General features: G+C 33.4%; 2 protein-coding genes across 2 annotated transcripts in view; both read left to right on the top strand.

Moving 5' to 3' along the window:
- Window positions 1-10,054, top strand: part of LOC111481851 — a 10,893-nt gene extending 839 nt beyond the window's left edge. The window contains exons 2-10 of the mRNA XM_023127425.1: window positions 2,045-2,114; window positions 3,600-3,724; window positions 4,100-4,208; window positions 4,314-4,377; window positions 4,468-4,523; window positions 5,601-5,708; window positions 8,248-8,397; window positions 9,104-9,274; window positions 9,437-10,054. Of these exons, the coding sequence (XP_022983193.1) occupies window positions 2,045-2,114; window positions 3,600-3,724; window positions 4,100-4,208; window positions 4,314-4,377; window positions 4,468-4,523; window positions 5,601-5,708; window positions 8,248-8,397; window positions 9,104-9,274; window positions 9,437-9,670 (1,087 nt within the window). The 3' untranslated portion in view covers window positions 9,671-10,054. The remainder of the gene's footprint in view (window positions 1-2,044; window positions 2,115-3,599; window positions 3,725-4,099; window positions 4,209-4,313; window positions 4,378-4,467; window positions 4,524-5,600; window positions 5,709-8,247; window positions 8,398-9,103; window positions 9,275-9,436) is intronic.
- A 2,081-nt stretch (window positions 10,055-12,135) lies between these two features.
- The window catches only part of LOC111482169 (NADH dehydrogenase [ubiquinone] 1 alpha subcomplex subunit 2-like), a 6,502-nt gene continuing 2,758 nt past the window's right edge, over window positions 12,136-15,879 (top strand). Inside the window, exons 1-2 of the mRNA XM_023127847.1 lie at window positions 12,136-12,350; window positions 12,466-12,572. Of these exons, the coding sequence (XP_022983615.1) occupies window positions 12,265-12,350; window positions 12,466-12,572 (193 nt within the window). The 5' untranslated portion in view covers window positions 12,136-12,264. The remainder of the gene's footprint in view (window positions 12,351-12,465; window positions 12,573-15,879) is intronic.

The following is a 15,879-nucleotide window of genomic DNA, read 5'->3' as shown; positions in this document are numbered from 1 at the left end:
TTTTTTTTTTTTTTTTTTTTTTTTTTTTTTTTTTTTTTTTTTTTTTTTTTTTTTTTTTTTTTTTTTTGTTGTTGTTGTTGTTGCTATTTCCATGATTTTAATCAATCGGCCTGGTGAATATGTTGCGCGTTATAATTGTTTACTTGAGTTAACTCTTGCTAGTTCAACGTTTTCCTGTACTTTCCTTTCTCATTCCTACTTTAATTCATCCGCTAAGTGTGTGGTAGCTAACTTCGGCCAGTAATGGCCAGGCTAGCTAGGTATGTTCATTAGCAGTAAAGGTAAAACACCAACTTAAGAAGCACAGATGCTTTAGTTTGGCTAGCATGTCTTGGACATCGGATCGGATACTATTAGCAGAATAGATATGAGTTAAACACTAGTTGCACAAAGTCAATATAGATCCAACATTTGTTAAGCACGGATTGAATACTTGTTGAATGCACTAAATAGACACATAACAATATAGGACCAAAAAAATTAGAGACCGAAACACATCAAACTCATTTTGTAAGTATATAAATGCATAAACTTGTTGAAGTGTATATTTTAATAAACCTGTCCTTGCCATCGATGTCCTGAATTTCTTAATATGATATATCACCGTGTCCATATTGTGTTGTACCGTGTCTCGTATTTGTATGGACTGTATCCATGCTTCTTAGGCACCAACTAAAAGTTCCCTATAAAGCTCAAAGAGTGAGCAAAAGAGCAAGAGATGAATATGTGATCGATTGAAACATATCAGTAGTGAGGAGATAACAGAAGCCAATTATTTATTTTTTTAAAAACAAATTCCCTCTATTCTAAACGGAGCTTAGATCTAGTTTATTAGCAATTGCGACACTGAATGATCCCAACTATACTTGGACCTTGTAAGATTTGCCAAAAAAATAATCTCAAAGAGAATGATTGAGCCTTAAGCTACCTGGGTCGAAATATGTTTACCATCATATTTATTGACTTGATGCCATAGGTCATTAATATAGTTATAGCTTGAGACAAGTGCATGATAGCTGTTTGATTGTGACCTGTATTGCATGAATATAGCAACAAACTGTTGGGCCTCCAATAGTAAGTGTACTAAAAGAAATGTGTAAAAGGTGGGGGGGACTTAGATTGGTAGCAAAATGTTAATTAGCTTTTGTGGGCCCAACTTTTAATTTGCTGTGACGTTGCGTGATTGAGAAAAGTCATTGAGAGGGTATAAATAAGAGTTAGCATCATAGAAAGGGCATTTTTTTTATTCAATAGGATCTGATAGTGGGTGAGAGGATAACTCTGCTTCTTCCTCATTTGCGTCCCTTGTTCATAAATGATAGTTATATTATCTTGGCATCTTGGTAGGTTTTCAATTAAGCAGAATGTCAATCAAGTTTTGCTAGTTGTAGGTTTTTGGCCCAGAAGTTCTATGGGTTCTGTGTGGGTGCGACCACATTTTGGATTCTTTGGTTGGAGCATGTTACTTATTTCATGGCTTTGTGGACCCTCAAGCTCAAGTGCTTTGTAATTATTTTGTTCAGTTTTGTTGCAATTGGAAAGCCTTTCGTAATCTCATTGCTTGGTGTACATCTTTCTCTTGTACTTTTCAACACCTTTGCAGAAAGCTCCTTTTTTCTTGGTAATCTAGACAGGCAAATATAATCCTTTGTTCCAATATATATATATATATATATATATATATGAAGCAACGAGTGAACCTATTAACGTAGGAGACCAAATGCATATAAGAATGTTCAATTAGTAAATATGAATTACATTTTACATCCTATCGAATCCATCACTAGTTGAATGGATGCTTATATGAAGTAAATGGAATCTATGTATATATTTATACCTGTATAAAGCTCCGAGTGAACTACCTAACAAGGAGATCAAATGCATATAAGAAATGTTCAATTAGATAATATGAATTACATTTTACATCCCATCATTCATCCATCACTAGTTGAATGGATGCTTGTATGAAGTAAATGGAATCCTTATTTTCAAAGTTTGTGCTCTTGCTTACCGTTGCTTAGCAAAAAAATTGCTCCTTTTACAGATTACTAACTGAGACAGTTAGACAATCGCAAGATGCCTGGGGTGGTTTAAGTGACTGGACAGAAGTTGAGGTGATCTACAATTACCATATTTGTTTTTATTGATTTTTATGTTTTACTGGCAGTCATTTGCTTCCATACATGTATTGGTACATATAATCCATGGCAAATATACATTTTCCAATACTTTTAGTACCTTGCATCTACATTTATGAAATGAACCCTAATTGGGAATTTCTTGATGTTCGTCAAAGCATGTGATTTAATCTCTGGCCTCAAAATAAACATTAGAAAATCTACCATGGTGGCATCAATCTCAATTTGGATAAAGAAGAAGATTTGAATCATCACGAGGTTGTCCCTTAACAAGCTTAAGTTTTACCTATCTGGGCCTTCCCCTTGGAGGATGTCCAAGAAATATAAGCTTTCAAGATCCTGTTGTGCAAAAAATTACCTTCGATACTTGGCAAATGGAATAGGTGTTGCTCAAAGGCTTAATCTTATACGAATGGTCTTTCTGAACATCCCCACCTATTACCATCTTGTTTTTGCAACTCCTCGAAAAACTTGTGCAATGATTTGCAGAATCGTCTGTAACTTTTTTTGGGAGGCCCTAACGAAAAAAGGGGCTTGCATCTTGGCAACTAGAAGATTGTAACTTCCCCAACCTTACATGGCGGCTTGGTTTAGTATTAACCAGGATAGAAATGGATTTAGAAATTCCATGGAGCTCCCAACCAGACCTTGGAAAATGAGATGCTAAATGTCACCTTTGCTGGGGTTCCATCGTCCTTTGTCTTGTAGGACCTTCTTTCGGTGTTTGGTTAATCCCTCTCCCTTGAGTGGTTCTATCTTTACCTTATTGTGAAAGGTGGAAATTTTTTTGAAGGTTAAGTTCTTCATATGGTAGGTCATTCACAATAAAGTTAACACCTTTTATTGAATTTCATGGAAATTGCCTAGCTTGATAGGCTGCTGTGTTTTCTCTATAAGAAGGTAGGAAGGATCTAAAATCATATTCTTTGAAGCTATGATTTTGCACAATAGTCGGGAGTTGCCTTTTCAAGGTTTTTGCCCTAGTCTTTGCCATGCCTAGAGGATCTAGAGAGATCATTGAAGCATTCCTTCTTCACCCATCCTTTTGTGAGAAGGAGAGGTTCTATGGGAGTTGAAGTGTGTATAGTTTTGTGAGATCTTTGACATGAGAGGAATGGTAGAACCTTTAGATAGCTTGAGAGGACCTCGAGTTATGTTTCGTCCTTCATAAGGTTTCATGCTTCTCTGTAGGCATCAGTAGTAAAGGCTTTTATAATTATCCTTTAGGTCTTATCTTACTTCACTCAAGCCCTTTTTTTTTTTTTTTTTTTTTTTTTTAGCTTGGCTGTTCATTTAAAAAAATGGAATTAAAGTTTGTATCAAGATTCAAGATGAAGAACCAGTGGGAACAACATTTTTCAGCATTTCTTTATATCAGCTGATAGAATCTTATGAAATAGTATTTAATGTTTCCCCTTCGCCCAAATTCTTAAGAAGTTAATCTGCGTTGTTAAATTTCAGGGAGCATGGGTTCTTAAACCACGAAACTCAACCCCAAAATATGTTGTACATTTTGTTGGTGGAATTTTTGTTGGAGCTGCACCTCAGCTTACATATCGCTTGTTTTTGGAGCGCCTTTCAGAGAAGTGAGGCTTTTAGTTCTACTCTCTTTATCAATTCATTATTGTTTTTTAATTTAATATTTCAATAGGTCATATATATTTTCTATACTTGAATTGTGATGGAAGTGGAACCAGTATCTGTCTTCCCGAGTGTTTTATTCCTTTAAGTGGCACCAGACTTTTTTATCATGCTTCTTTCATAGTCCTTTGATCTGTTAAACTTGTTCTTAAAATGGTTATCAAATTTCATATTAGTTGTTGAAATCAGGTTCATGGGATCGCACTATACTATGTTTAATTGTTCAATGAGATTTAAATTCATGATTTTCAGATCTTTGTAGACTTTATACTTATTAATGAGAAATGAAGAAGATTTGACCAAACAACATTATGAATCAGGGGTATTTTCATCATTGCAACACCCTATGCCAGTGGATTTGACTATTTCTCAATTGCGGATGAAGTGCAGTTTAAATTTGATAGGTGCCATCGGGCATTTCTCGAATCAGTGAGTTTTATGTTTCTCTCTTTCTCTATCTTTTTGTGATGAGAAGCATTCTCTTTTCCATTTGTTCCTAAAATCTTGAAGGAAGTTGATTAGTTAATCGTACAGGTACGAGATCTTCCCATTTTTGGTATTGGCCATTCTCTGGGATCTGTCATCCACCTTTTGATTGGTATCATAACATCTCTTCATGTCATGTCAGGAACTGATTTGGTTTGCAGCCAATCAAATGGGATAGATTGCTAACTTATCTGTTCATCAGGATCAAGATATGCTGTTGAAAGAAGTGGAAATGTACTAATGGCATTCAATAACAAGGTATTTTTGTCACAAATCATATACATGAATTTGGAGTTTCAAGTATACGACTGGATAAAGCTAAGTGAAATTCTGATTTGTTGACTTAAGTATTTATTATCTCGAACATATAGATATAGTTTCTTCTTCTGGAACTAGTGTTTAGGCAAGCACACTAAAGGGGCATGATTTTTTTTGTAGAACCTAAGCACGTGGGCAAGTGCATGCTTAAGACGTAAAATACAATGCACGTTGTGTCGAATATTTCAATAATTAAATTTTATAGCTGATAAAACTGAACCTTAAATTGAGAGAAGTATGCTCGCTGATCATATTTAGAAATATGATGATAACGTCGATAATAAAATAATTAAACTCATAGCAATAACGTTATAAAAGCTTAGATTACTGATTATTATTAAGTCACGAGGTGTTTGGTTGAATGAATTAAAGAAATGCACAAGTGTTTAAAAAATATTCCTCAATACAATCTAATCTGTTTCTGGATGGCAACTCATTTCTTGTCTAATTTGAAGTCTTGGCAACTTTTTATCTCTCCTCTGTTCCTTTTTGTTCTTCATTCAAGAAGTCTATTTCTTAATCGAAAAATGAAAAGAAAAGAAAGAGCCTTAGTATCAGTGATTAGTAGTGTCCAGGCGTCTAGAATGGGCAATGGATGGTTAAATGAATTAATAAAACAAGTTTATGATTATATAAAATATGTTGATTATTTGTAATGTAATACTACTGTCAATTGTTAGTATTTACCTTTTATACTATTATTAATGTTTTTAGGATGATTTTATTAAATATTAATGTTCCTTACCCTTATATATTATCTATCCATTTGAAATGGTGGGAATATAATTTTTTAGTAAATCCAACTTGCAAGCCCCCCTGGACTACCATTATTCTTCCCCTTTGAATGGAATTTTTGAATGGTTCCTCTCTTTGTCTCTGCTTTTTTCTTTTTGCCTTTTTTCCTTCTCCAGGAAAACAGCTATGATACTCTACTACTCTACTCATATTGTGATGTTTCTTTGTCTGTGTCACCCTCTTTATGTTTTAGAGAATTGACAGAAAGTTCTCTATTCACAGGATGCAAGCTCCGCAGTTCCTTTATTCTCCCCTGTGTTTGTTCCAATTGCTCAGAGAATGGGGCCTCTCTTATCACAAATTGCATCATCACCGACGTTTCGTCTAGGGGTGAGATTTCTCATCTTTTACGTTCTTAGTGATTAATGTGCATCGTCTCTTCAAAGCTTGAGAGTTTCCAAAAGTAGTTTTGAAGTGCTTATCATTCTGAATTTCGTAGCTATATTTTATAGTGGGATAAATACAATAGTAATTTTTAATTATGCAGTGGTTGTAGCATGTACTAACATGAGTTGATGTTTTCTTGGTTCACCACTCTTGTCCTGTCAGTCTGTATCTACTTTCTGGGTATAATTTCACAGGCTTTAAGGTAAAAAAGAACAAGATTGTACTTATCCACGTGGTGCCTTTAAGACTGTAAAAGCATCACATGCTCAATCTATACGTGCAGAGCAGGAGCTCTAAAATGAATTTGGGACTCTAAAAATCATATAAGATTCGAGTTTATGATTAGTAGTGAATATTGATATTTATGAGAAAAAAAATAGTGAGTTATGGTTTTATTGAGGTATATATACACACACATATATATAATTAATTGATTGATTGATTGAATAATTAATTTTATTGAGATTTTATGTTTTTAACCTATAATATATTTTTTAGTTTTTACTTTTGAACGTTGATTTTTATGAGAAAAGGAAATTATTATTTTAATAAATCAGAATAATAATATTTGATTATTAATTAAAATATATTTTTATCTATTTGATATTTCTTCTTATAAACATCATTGGGGTTTTTATATGCTCATTTTATTTAATTTTTTTATGGAGATCTGGTGATAAGAAGACAATTTTGACCAATAATGATATTAAATTTATAAATACATTTTTGGTTAAACTCAAGATCATGTTTACCTTTATTTATGTTATTTTTTGCATATTTGATCAAATATTCTTTGAACTTCACTATCCAGGACTTTAAAACATACGTGCAATGATTGTGTGTGAACTTTTCATCTTGGTTTCTTTGTATATGCATGTGATGCAATGATTTATTATTTTCATGCATATTTTTTTGTGTTTATTATTATTATTTTTTGTTATGTTCCATTTTTAGAATTATATACACTTACGATCTCGGGTGTATAATAATTCCTCACTATCTTGAAATCCTAGCTAGTTTTATTTATTTATTTTTATTTATTTTTCGTTGAATTTGATTTGTAAGTTCTGGACCGGGTCTAATAGGTTTCTGTTGGATAAAAAATGCAACTTTTATCCTGTGCAGTGTGCACATATATAAATATTTGTTTGGGACACTTGTAGATTTAGCAAAATATTGATAAGATATCGTAAATCGAGCAACCACTTTAGCTTTTGCAAATATAGAAAAAAAAAAAAATTGCCTAGCTTAAACCAAGTTTGAATAAAGTTTGTAATACCCTAAAACCCACGACATGAGTTTCAAAACGTGTATTTTAGGTATATCGATAGTATATTTATGTATCAAAAGCATGTATATCATTTGTGTTTACAATTCGTTTATCGTGCATTTTACGCATAATATTGGTGGATCAACATTTATTTCATATCCACTCTATAAGTATATCATTGGTGTATTTGCACTTAATTAGCACTCATTTCAGGCATAACGTTAATTAAGGTGCATTTTAGGTATAACATTGATACATCAACATTCATATAACATGCATTTTGGTTGTAAATCAAGTGTATCATTAATTTAACATGCATTTAAGCATCAGAATGGTGTATCAACATTCCTTTAGCATGCATTTTTGTTATAAATTAGGTATATTATTGGTGTATCATTATTCATTTAATATGCATCTTAGTTGTAAATTGGGCATATCATTGGGGTACCATTATATATTAAACATGCATTTTGGTAGTAAATCAAATTATATCATTTGCATATATGAAAATAAGAAGGGTAAAATTAGAATTAAAAAAAAAACAGAATTCTGATTTCAAATATTTTGCTATATTTGCAATACTCAAAAACTTTGCTAGATTTGCAAATATACTAAATATTTTGCTTCCAGTTACAAATTCCCTATTTGTTTATACGAAAATTGTGGTGTATTATTTCCATCTGTTATCTACCATAGGTTTTCTAGCTACTTGAGAACTCAAACCTAATGCTTTGGGTGGATACTGCTTTCTGATAGACAATCGGATTATATGGTTTTCTGCTTTTTTGTCTTCTATTTTGCTTCTCATTTCCCTTGTAGAAGTGTGGTAGTTGTATCGAGATTCTAGAATCTTGCGATTTTAGCAGCTGCCAAAGCTTATTAGAACCGAGTTTGGAATAGTTTTTGGAAAAAAAATGTTTTCTAAATCATATCAAGTACCTTTAAAAAAATTAATAATCTAAAATGTGTTTAATATAACTTTTAGAGTGATTTAGATAGTAAAGCTCGTAAGGAATGCAAGATATAAAAACAGGTTTATTAACAATGTTTTAAGAAAAAAGCTTAAACTAGAAGGTGCGCCAACCACACCTTAAAACTCCTAAATTTCTATACTTCAAAGTGGTAACTTTTTAGGCTCTATGAAAGAGCCGGGACTTGAGTTTGAAGTTTAATCTCAATAGTAGTTCTATTTTTGTTACTATGCATCTGCAGGCAGAGATGACTATGAAACAATTACAAAATCTTAGCCCTCCAATAATGAAGCAAGCTCTTCCTTTAGTTGAGCAGCTGCCTCCCTTGTACATGGACCTGGTGAGGGGAAGAGAAGATTTTACACCAAAGCCGGAGGAAACTCGACGACTTGTATGTCCATATTAACAAAAAATTGTTTATGCGTATTGTTTGATTCTATATTTTTCTTCTTTAGTGGGGGTGGCTCTATGAGCACACTAGTATTTTGTTTGGCTGGATTTTATATTTTACAACGGGTTCGAAGTCTTTTATGGGTTTATGTGTTTTTACATAGTTGAATTTTGGGCAATTAATTATTTGAGTTTGTACGTTAAATTTGAAAAGGGCCCTGATATGAACACTCGTTTAAGAACAGAATTGGATGGACATGAAATAAAAATTGCACAATTATGCTTGCCTAAGTACAAGAGTAAATAATGAATTTTATTTCTTTTTTTCTTAAGAAAAAAAAAAACTATTACCACTTGCTGAGATTGCCTATGTTCTCTAGATGGCAGCTGACTACCTGCATGAAATTATTTTAAGAAATCTTGAAGGATATATCTTACTGCTTCCTATTTGCCTCACTGCGTATGAAAATTGTTTGGGGCGTAGGGCTTTCAGGAATTGAATGTTACGCCATTATTTTTGTGTGTATAGTGATTCTTGTTCTTCTTGCGAGTCAGTGACCAAGTTTAAAGTGGTTGCAAGGTTTTTAGGATGAATGAACGGTATACCTGCTGCACCTGTGATCTACACTTCACAATTAGTGCAGAAGAGATTCTTATACTTTAGTTATAGGTTTGCATTTACTTGTTCTTGTGGAATGCTTGATCAGGTAAAGTCATACTATGGCATCTCCCGAAATCTCCTCGTAAAGTTCAAGGATGATATGATAGATGAAACTCTGATGCTAGCTCAGTTACTTAGCTCGGAAGCTGCAATTAGTTCGATGCTGGACATGTCAACCCGGTCGTTGCCTGGCAATCATGGGCTACCCTTGCAGCAGGTCCTCCCCTTCTCCCCATTTCATCATCTATGAACAATGCAGCACTCTCATCTTATTATTGCTATTTTCATTTCCAAGAACATTAGAGATGACAGGACTGGGAGTTGAGTTTGAGGTTCTCATTACTTATTTGAAACTGATGAGTTTTCCCCTTATTTATAGGCCCTTCCGGACATACCACCTGCAATGGCGGACGCAGTGAACAGAGGTAGCGAGCTCTTTACCAATCTAACTGTCGGAACGCCATGGGAGACAGTTGCAAAAGAAGTGGGAAACACATTAGGCGTAGACTCAAAAGTCCTCCGGGCTGAAGCATCCAAGGATCTAGACCTGCTTGTGGAAGTGGTAACATCTTGGATGTCCTCAAACATGGGTCCGAATCTCTTGAGGCCGTAAATGATGTCAAAGGCGTACACAACACACAGTTTGCCACCATCCCATATAATTCAGTTGATGTGTATAATATACAGATACTGCGATGATTATTCCGAATTGGTCACCCCCTTCAGTTATGGTTCTTATCTGAATGCAAGATTGTCCCGACTGGCCGCCATACACGCGCAACAACACCATCATGTCATGGCATCTGTGTGGACTGATTTTGCTTCTTTGCATATTGTTCTGTTTCAAGTAGACTCGCAATTGCTGTAATTATAAATTCTTCCAATGCTTTCTTGGGGTCTCTATATATTGAAATATTATTCACAGGAAGGGAGGGTGTATATCAATAATAGAAAAAACGTCAGACTTCATATTTGTAAATTTACTGATTTCCCCTTATGTAATCACTTCATTAATTTGTAGAAAAAAATAGAATCTGAATTTAAGCTCAAGTGTCTATTATCTGGTTTTAGTGTATATTTCTCAATTTAAGCTTAATTTCTCATATTATGCAGGAAATTGAAGATCGTTAATTAGGGGTAGTTTGGTAAATTCTTCTTTCACATTTCCTGTGTTTTTTTTCCCCTTCCATTTGGAGAAGCAGAAGTGTTTTATAATTGATATATTTTTTTTTGTTTTACAATTTTAGAATTTGAAAGGTTGGAAATAACAAAGCTTTCTTATATGGTTCCTAGTGTCTTCCAAAATGTAAGTTAATATATTATTTTATAATTCTTGACTTATAAAATGCATAATAAATATTTTTAAATAAGTATCATAAAAATTGGAATATTTTATAGTTCATGTAGAAAAATTTACATTTTTAATTATAATTTTTAGGTAAAAAAAAAAAAGAAATTATTACAAATTACATTTGTTTCTCCTTTTTATAAACAAAAAATAGAACAAGAAATAATTATTAAATGTGGTTCTTGTTTACTGTATTATAAAAGAGGAAACCAGATAAAATTTTATTCTTAAAATAAAAATACTTTAGTATGTACTAAACTAGATAAGGTAAGGTCACGAGATTACATAGAATGGTAATCTAGTCCTATTTACCAGCCGCATGTTGAATTGAGGGGTTGTATGCATAGTATGGGTAAGTATTAGTGAGATTATTCGCAAGCGGGCACTCTTAGTTATCTATGTGATTTAACTGATAAACTGCCCAAGAGGGCTATTAAATGAACTCTAAGGGAAGGCTAGACGTGTTTAAGAGATTAATAAGAGCTAATTATGATTATCATTGAACCAAGCTACCCTAATAAGCCCCAATCAGAGATGAATAGAGAATGAATATTTTGGTGTAAACTAGAGTAGAACAAGGAGGCTAAGAGGAGGACGATGGTAAGCCTCTTAAATCACAGCTAAACAACTTTTACTTGCCGTATGTAACCCGGATTGAAAAACCTAGTTAACTTTATGAATAACTCATATTTAGCTTTACAATATGTAAGCAAGTTTTACGATAAAATTATTTGTTTATTAGATCGTAAACAAGATGCTTACAGAATATACTTATATATTTACTTGTTCTACTCTTTCTGCAATTCCAGTTGTTGACGATGGCGTGAGAGAACAAGATAGCTACGTGAGTGTTTTTTTTTTTTTTTTTCCTGCTCTAAAATATATTGAAAATGGATTTTGAAGAACGCAAAAAAATACTATACGTACTTGCATGTTTTTTGCTAGCAAGACTTTAATGAAATTATACCCTTCCACTCGAATCTTTTACTTCTTGGTCCATTAAGTTGACTACAAATTAAAAGTTATTAGTTTCTACTAGTCACAAATATTCTATAAATGTTTTATGGATACATCATTTAAAATAGTTCGGTTGTTTTTTAAAATTTTATAATGTTAAAAGCTAAATACATGGTTCTTTTGATTTTTGAACTTAAATTCTCAAAGTATCACCTTAAGGTTTGAATTTAATGTTTAATTGATAGCTCGGAATTTAATGTTTAATTGATAGCTCGGTGATATAACAAGGATGACAGGATAATTAAATATGTTAAAAATAAGGTAAAACTAGTAAGTTAGATTTTAAATTTTAAAATCAATATTGTAATTTCAAGACCTTACTAACTAATATTGAAACCAAATTTAAATTTTAGATTGATCATTTGTATTTTCTATTATTTATTTATTTTTAGTATAACATGGACGAACATCATAATCTTATTTTTTTAGAATGTTACTTCATATCTGAGAGTGATGTTTCACTTGTACAATCTCTTAAAAAAATATATATATCTTAATTATCGAGCTATGTTCATGTTCACATGCTTTATCCCACGAGAATGTGATAGCTTTTAGTCCTGGTTTATTTAGTTAAGTTAGGTTTAAATTTACTAGAAATATAAATAATTTACTTTATAAAGTTGATTTTAAAAAAAAAAAAAAAAAAATCATACAGGTAGGAATAGGAATGAGATTCGAACCCTGCGTTATAATTTCTTGACCACCGAACTGATTGCAATAAGACCGTAAAAATAACAAAAATTCCGTCGCTACTTGGCGTTGGCGTACCCTCCATAGGCATCTGGGAAGGAGCTTCATTCATCTGAGGTAGAGTGACTTCACGAACAGCGAGAGACGGAGAAATGGCCTGGAGAGGACAGCTATCCAAGAATTTGAAGGAGCTTCGGATCTTGCTCTGCCAAACTTCTCCTTCAAGCGCCCCCGCTAGGTATTCCGTTTCTCTTCTCTTTTACGCTTTGCGATCCCTTCTAAAACCACATATCCTGCTCCTCCCCGAGCTTCTTTTCGGAGATTGTTGATTAGTGGAGCTTTGGTTCTCACAGGGCATTTGTGGAAAAGAATTACAAAGAACTCAAGACTTTGAATCCCAAATTTCCAATATTGATCCGGGAATGCAGTGGAGTCGAGCCGCAATTGTGGGCTAGATATGGTACTTTAATCTCCTCTTCCTCCCAAATGATTTCATTTCGTTTTATTTTCTTCCTTTTAGGTTTCGAGTTTCTTTCGAGCTTTGCGGTTTTATTTTCTCCACATTCGTTTCATGAAGTCAATGATATGGCCGACTTGATTGATAAGCGCGATTAGCTATGTCAAATACTCTGCTGGGCAGTTTTTCTTTTGCATCGATTTTTACTTTCGTTGTCTATTTGTGATGGAAGGTACTCTTTCCATGGTAGATAGTCCGGTCGTAGTATTTTGAATGCTTCATTACCAGGGATATAGTAATACCCATCTAATCGAATTCGTTCTGGGTTGATTTTGTCAAGCTTTGCAGTTTTCTTTTACTTTGTTCTGTGAACTGTGAAATTTGACTTGTCCTATGGTTTCTCAAGTAAAATAAAAACCAACTTGTCCTGATATAGAATCTGCTCCTACGCTGACATCTTCGTTTTACCTTCTAAATGAAGGAGAAATTAGTAGCCACTGGAGTTTTACTGTGTCCCATTTTCACTTAACTAGCATTCACCCTCGAAAGAAAATATATTGTTAGGATAAGCTGTTTTTACTTTTGGTTATGGTTGGCGGCTGATCTTTCAGGAGAGACACTCATGAGTAGTAATGGTATAAACTTTTAGCTTCTTACAAATGCAAGGAGGGATTCATTTATTTGTTAACCTTTTTTTTTTTTTTTTTCATTTTTTCTTTTGTCTTTGGCTTTCAAAAATTTTAATTGCACATGTTACAGATAACATTGTGGTAACATAAGACGTTTTCATATTAAGTGGTGATATTTAGTTCTTCGCATCAATGTTTTCTAAAGTATTCTTATCAAGACATATGATAAGGAATGATGAAACTATTCAGATTCAAGTTCTTTGACCAACATTTGTGTAGACTGCAGTGTGTTTACACCCAAAAAATTTGTCAATGATGAATAGTAGTATTATTATCCTTTTGGTGGTAATGGAACCTTAAGCATAAATATGTTTTAAATATCATTGTAATTCCTTCTTCAAGTTCATTTTGTACATTTCACTATTTTATTGATGGGATAATAAGTTATATAAGTTGTTATGTGGCCTCGGACTAATTATGGAAAAATGTTCATTGGACACTGATCCGGAACATTAATAGAATATTGAAACTTGATATTTACTTTCCAATTATTTCTTTCCACGAAATCATTGGTCTGCAACTTTACTTTTGCATGAATCACGTTGCGTCATGATTTCTTCTTCTTCTTTCTTCTTTTTTTTTCTTCTATGAGAAACAAGTAACCTTCATTTCATTGATAAGCAGAGAATACGGCCATAGTCCCGAAAAGTGGGGAGAATTTACACCAAGTGAGAGCAATGTAAGCAAGGTGTTAGGAAAAAAAAAAAAAAAAAGCGACGAAATACGTAGCTTTTTCCTTGAAGATGCTTCAATTTTGCTTGAGGCATGTTAACCAAAGGAGGATTTTGTTGAAACAGTCCCATATGACCTCTTGTTCTTTGCTGAAGAGGTGCCCATGATGAGCATCTCTAAAAGAGTCATTGAAACCAAGCGAAAGAAATGAAAGATTATTCAAAGGCTTACAGNGCTAATAAAAACATTAAAAAAAAAAAAAAAAAAAAAAAAAACCAGCCCCACAAGGAGTCCAACACTAATTAAAAAAGTACTCCAATCGAAAAGAATAAAGCCTGATCGATAATTACAAAAAAGCAGAGACTAAAATCCACGAGTAGGTATTAAAATGAAAAATCTCCCAAATCTCATTTGCCGATCACTTCACACTCCTAAAAGACCTACTATTCTTCTCAAGCAAAAGCCCCTAAAACACTGTAAAAATTCACACCTGCCAGAAAACTCGGCCTTTATCCTGAAAGGGAGATTCAAAGGGTCTCTTCAGTCAAAGAAAAACAACCTCTGTTACAAACCCAACCAATCCCGATGATGCTCCCAAACTACCAAAGTGCACTTCCAGTCAACCAAATAATGATCCAAACTTTCCTATGCTTGATGACAACAAGAGCACCATTGCAAGCCCAACACAAAAGAGGAGTGCTTCTGAACACAACCTAAGTTGTTAACTTTCTAATGAAGAACCTCCCACACAAAGAATTTGACCTTTTTGGGATTCTTTAACTTTTCAAAGAGAGGAGAGAGCAAAAGCTCTTGGAGGGGGAGAAGGGCCACATAGCAAGTGGAAAAATAAACATGAACCAGGAGAGAAATCCCATGAAGGATTGGAGGACAAAAAGCCAATACCCCTGCTCCTTCAACTCACCAAAGAGTCGCCTATTAGCAAATAGGGCCACTCCATTAATAGCTTCCCTATACGCCAAAGTGTGGTTGAACCCAAAGATCCAAAAGAAGAAAACAAAGGGGAATCTAGAGAGGGAGGTCAAAGGCCAGATAATGCAACCTTTTGTATAAGTGATGGTACAAGCGAGGAAACACAAACAAAGATTTATTGTAAATAATTTTGAATAATTTTGAACCATCAACTAAAGTTGATTTCGTAGGAGTAAAATGAATTGTGTTACTGACAGTGAGAGTTATTGTACAATAACTAGTTAGTTTTGTTGATAATTGTTGTTAGTCAATTTGCTTGTTGATTAGTTGGTTGTTTAAGTGCTCGTGTATTAAGTGGCGACTGCTGTATAACAGTATAATAGATGTGGCCCCATCACGATCTTAATTGAACAAGCTCTATTCTATAGGTTGTTCTATAGGCTGTGCAACTGTGCCCTCGAGTTCTTAGGAAAAGGTATTAAGTCTTTGTAATACTACCTTTATTATATAGAAAAAAGATTTCTCAAGTATTTTTTGACATTAGCCTGGGCCAACAATTTCCACCCATAGAGTTCGAGAAAACTCGTTAATGAAAATTTTAGGCATGACTTTTTTTTGATAATGTACCTGGTAGCAAAATGTACAGTTAACTTCAGGAGGCTACTCAAAAAGAGTTTGAATCATTCATCAATCTTGATCCACAAAACTTTAGAGATTCTCTCAGTGAATTGAATTTTCCCCGCAAGATCATAATCTTCACTGTCAAATTATCGTGAATCATTGGATTGTTCTGACGTGGTAGACTTGAAACAACTAATGTCTTATGTAATTTGCTAGAAATAAATAACATGGACTCAAGAATGAGAGTTTTCGAAGGTTATGAAATTTATATATCATACTTCGTAAAAGAAAAAGAAGTTGTGTCATTCTATGTGATTAAGATTCTTATTGGAAACTTGTTGCAAGTTAGCTTATTTCTTTTTTTTTTTTTTTTTTTTTTTTTTTTTTTTTTTTTTTTT

This window comes from Cucurbita maxima, unplaced genomic scaffold, assembly GCF_002738345.1.
Source record: "Cucurbita maxima cultivar Rimu unplaced genomic scaffold, Cmax_1.0 Cma_Scf00007, whole genome shotgun sequence".
Lineage (NCBI taxonomy): Eukaryota > Viridiplantae > Streptophyta > Magnoliopsida > Cucurbitales > Cucurbitaceae > Cucurbita > Cucurbita maxima.
The sequence above is the reverse complement of the archived record's forward strand: the minus strand, read 5'-3'. Positions and strand labels throughout refer to the sequence as shown.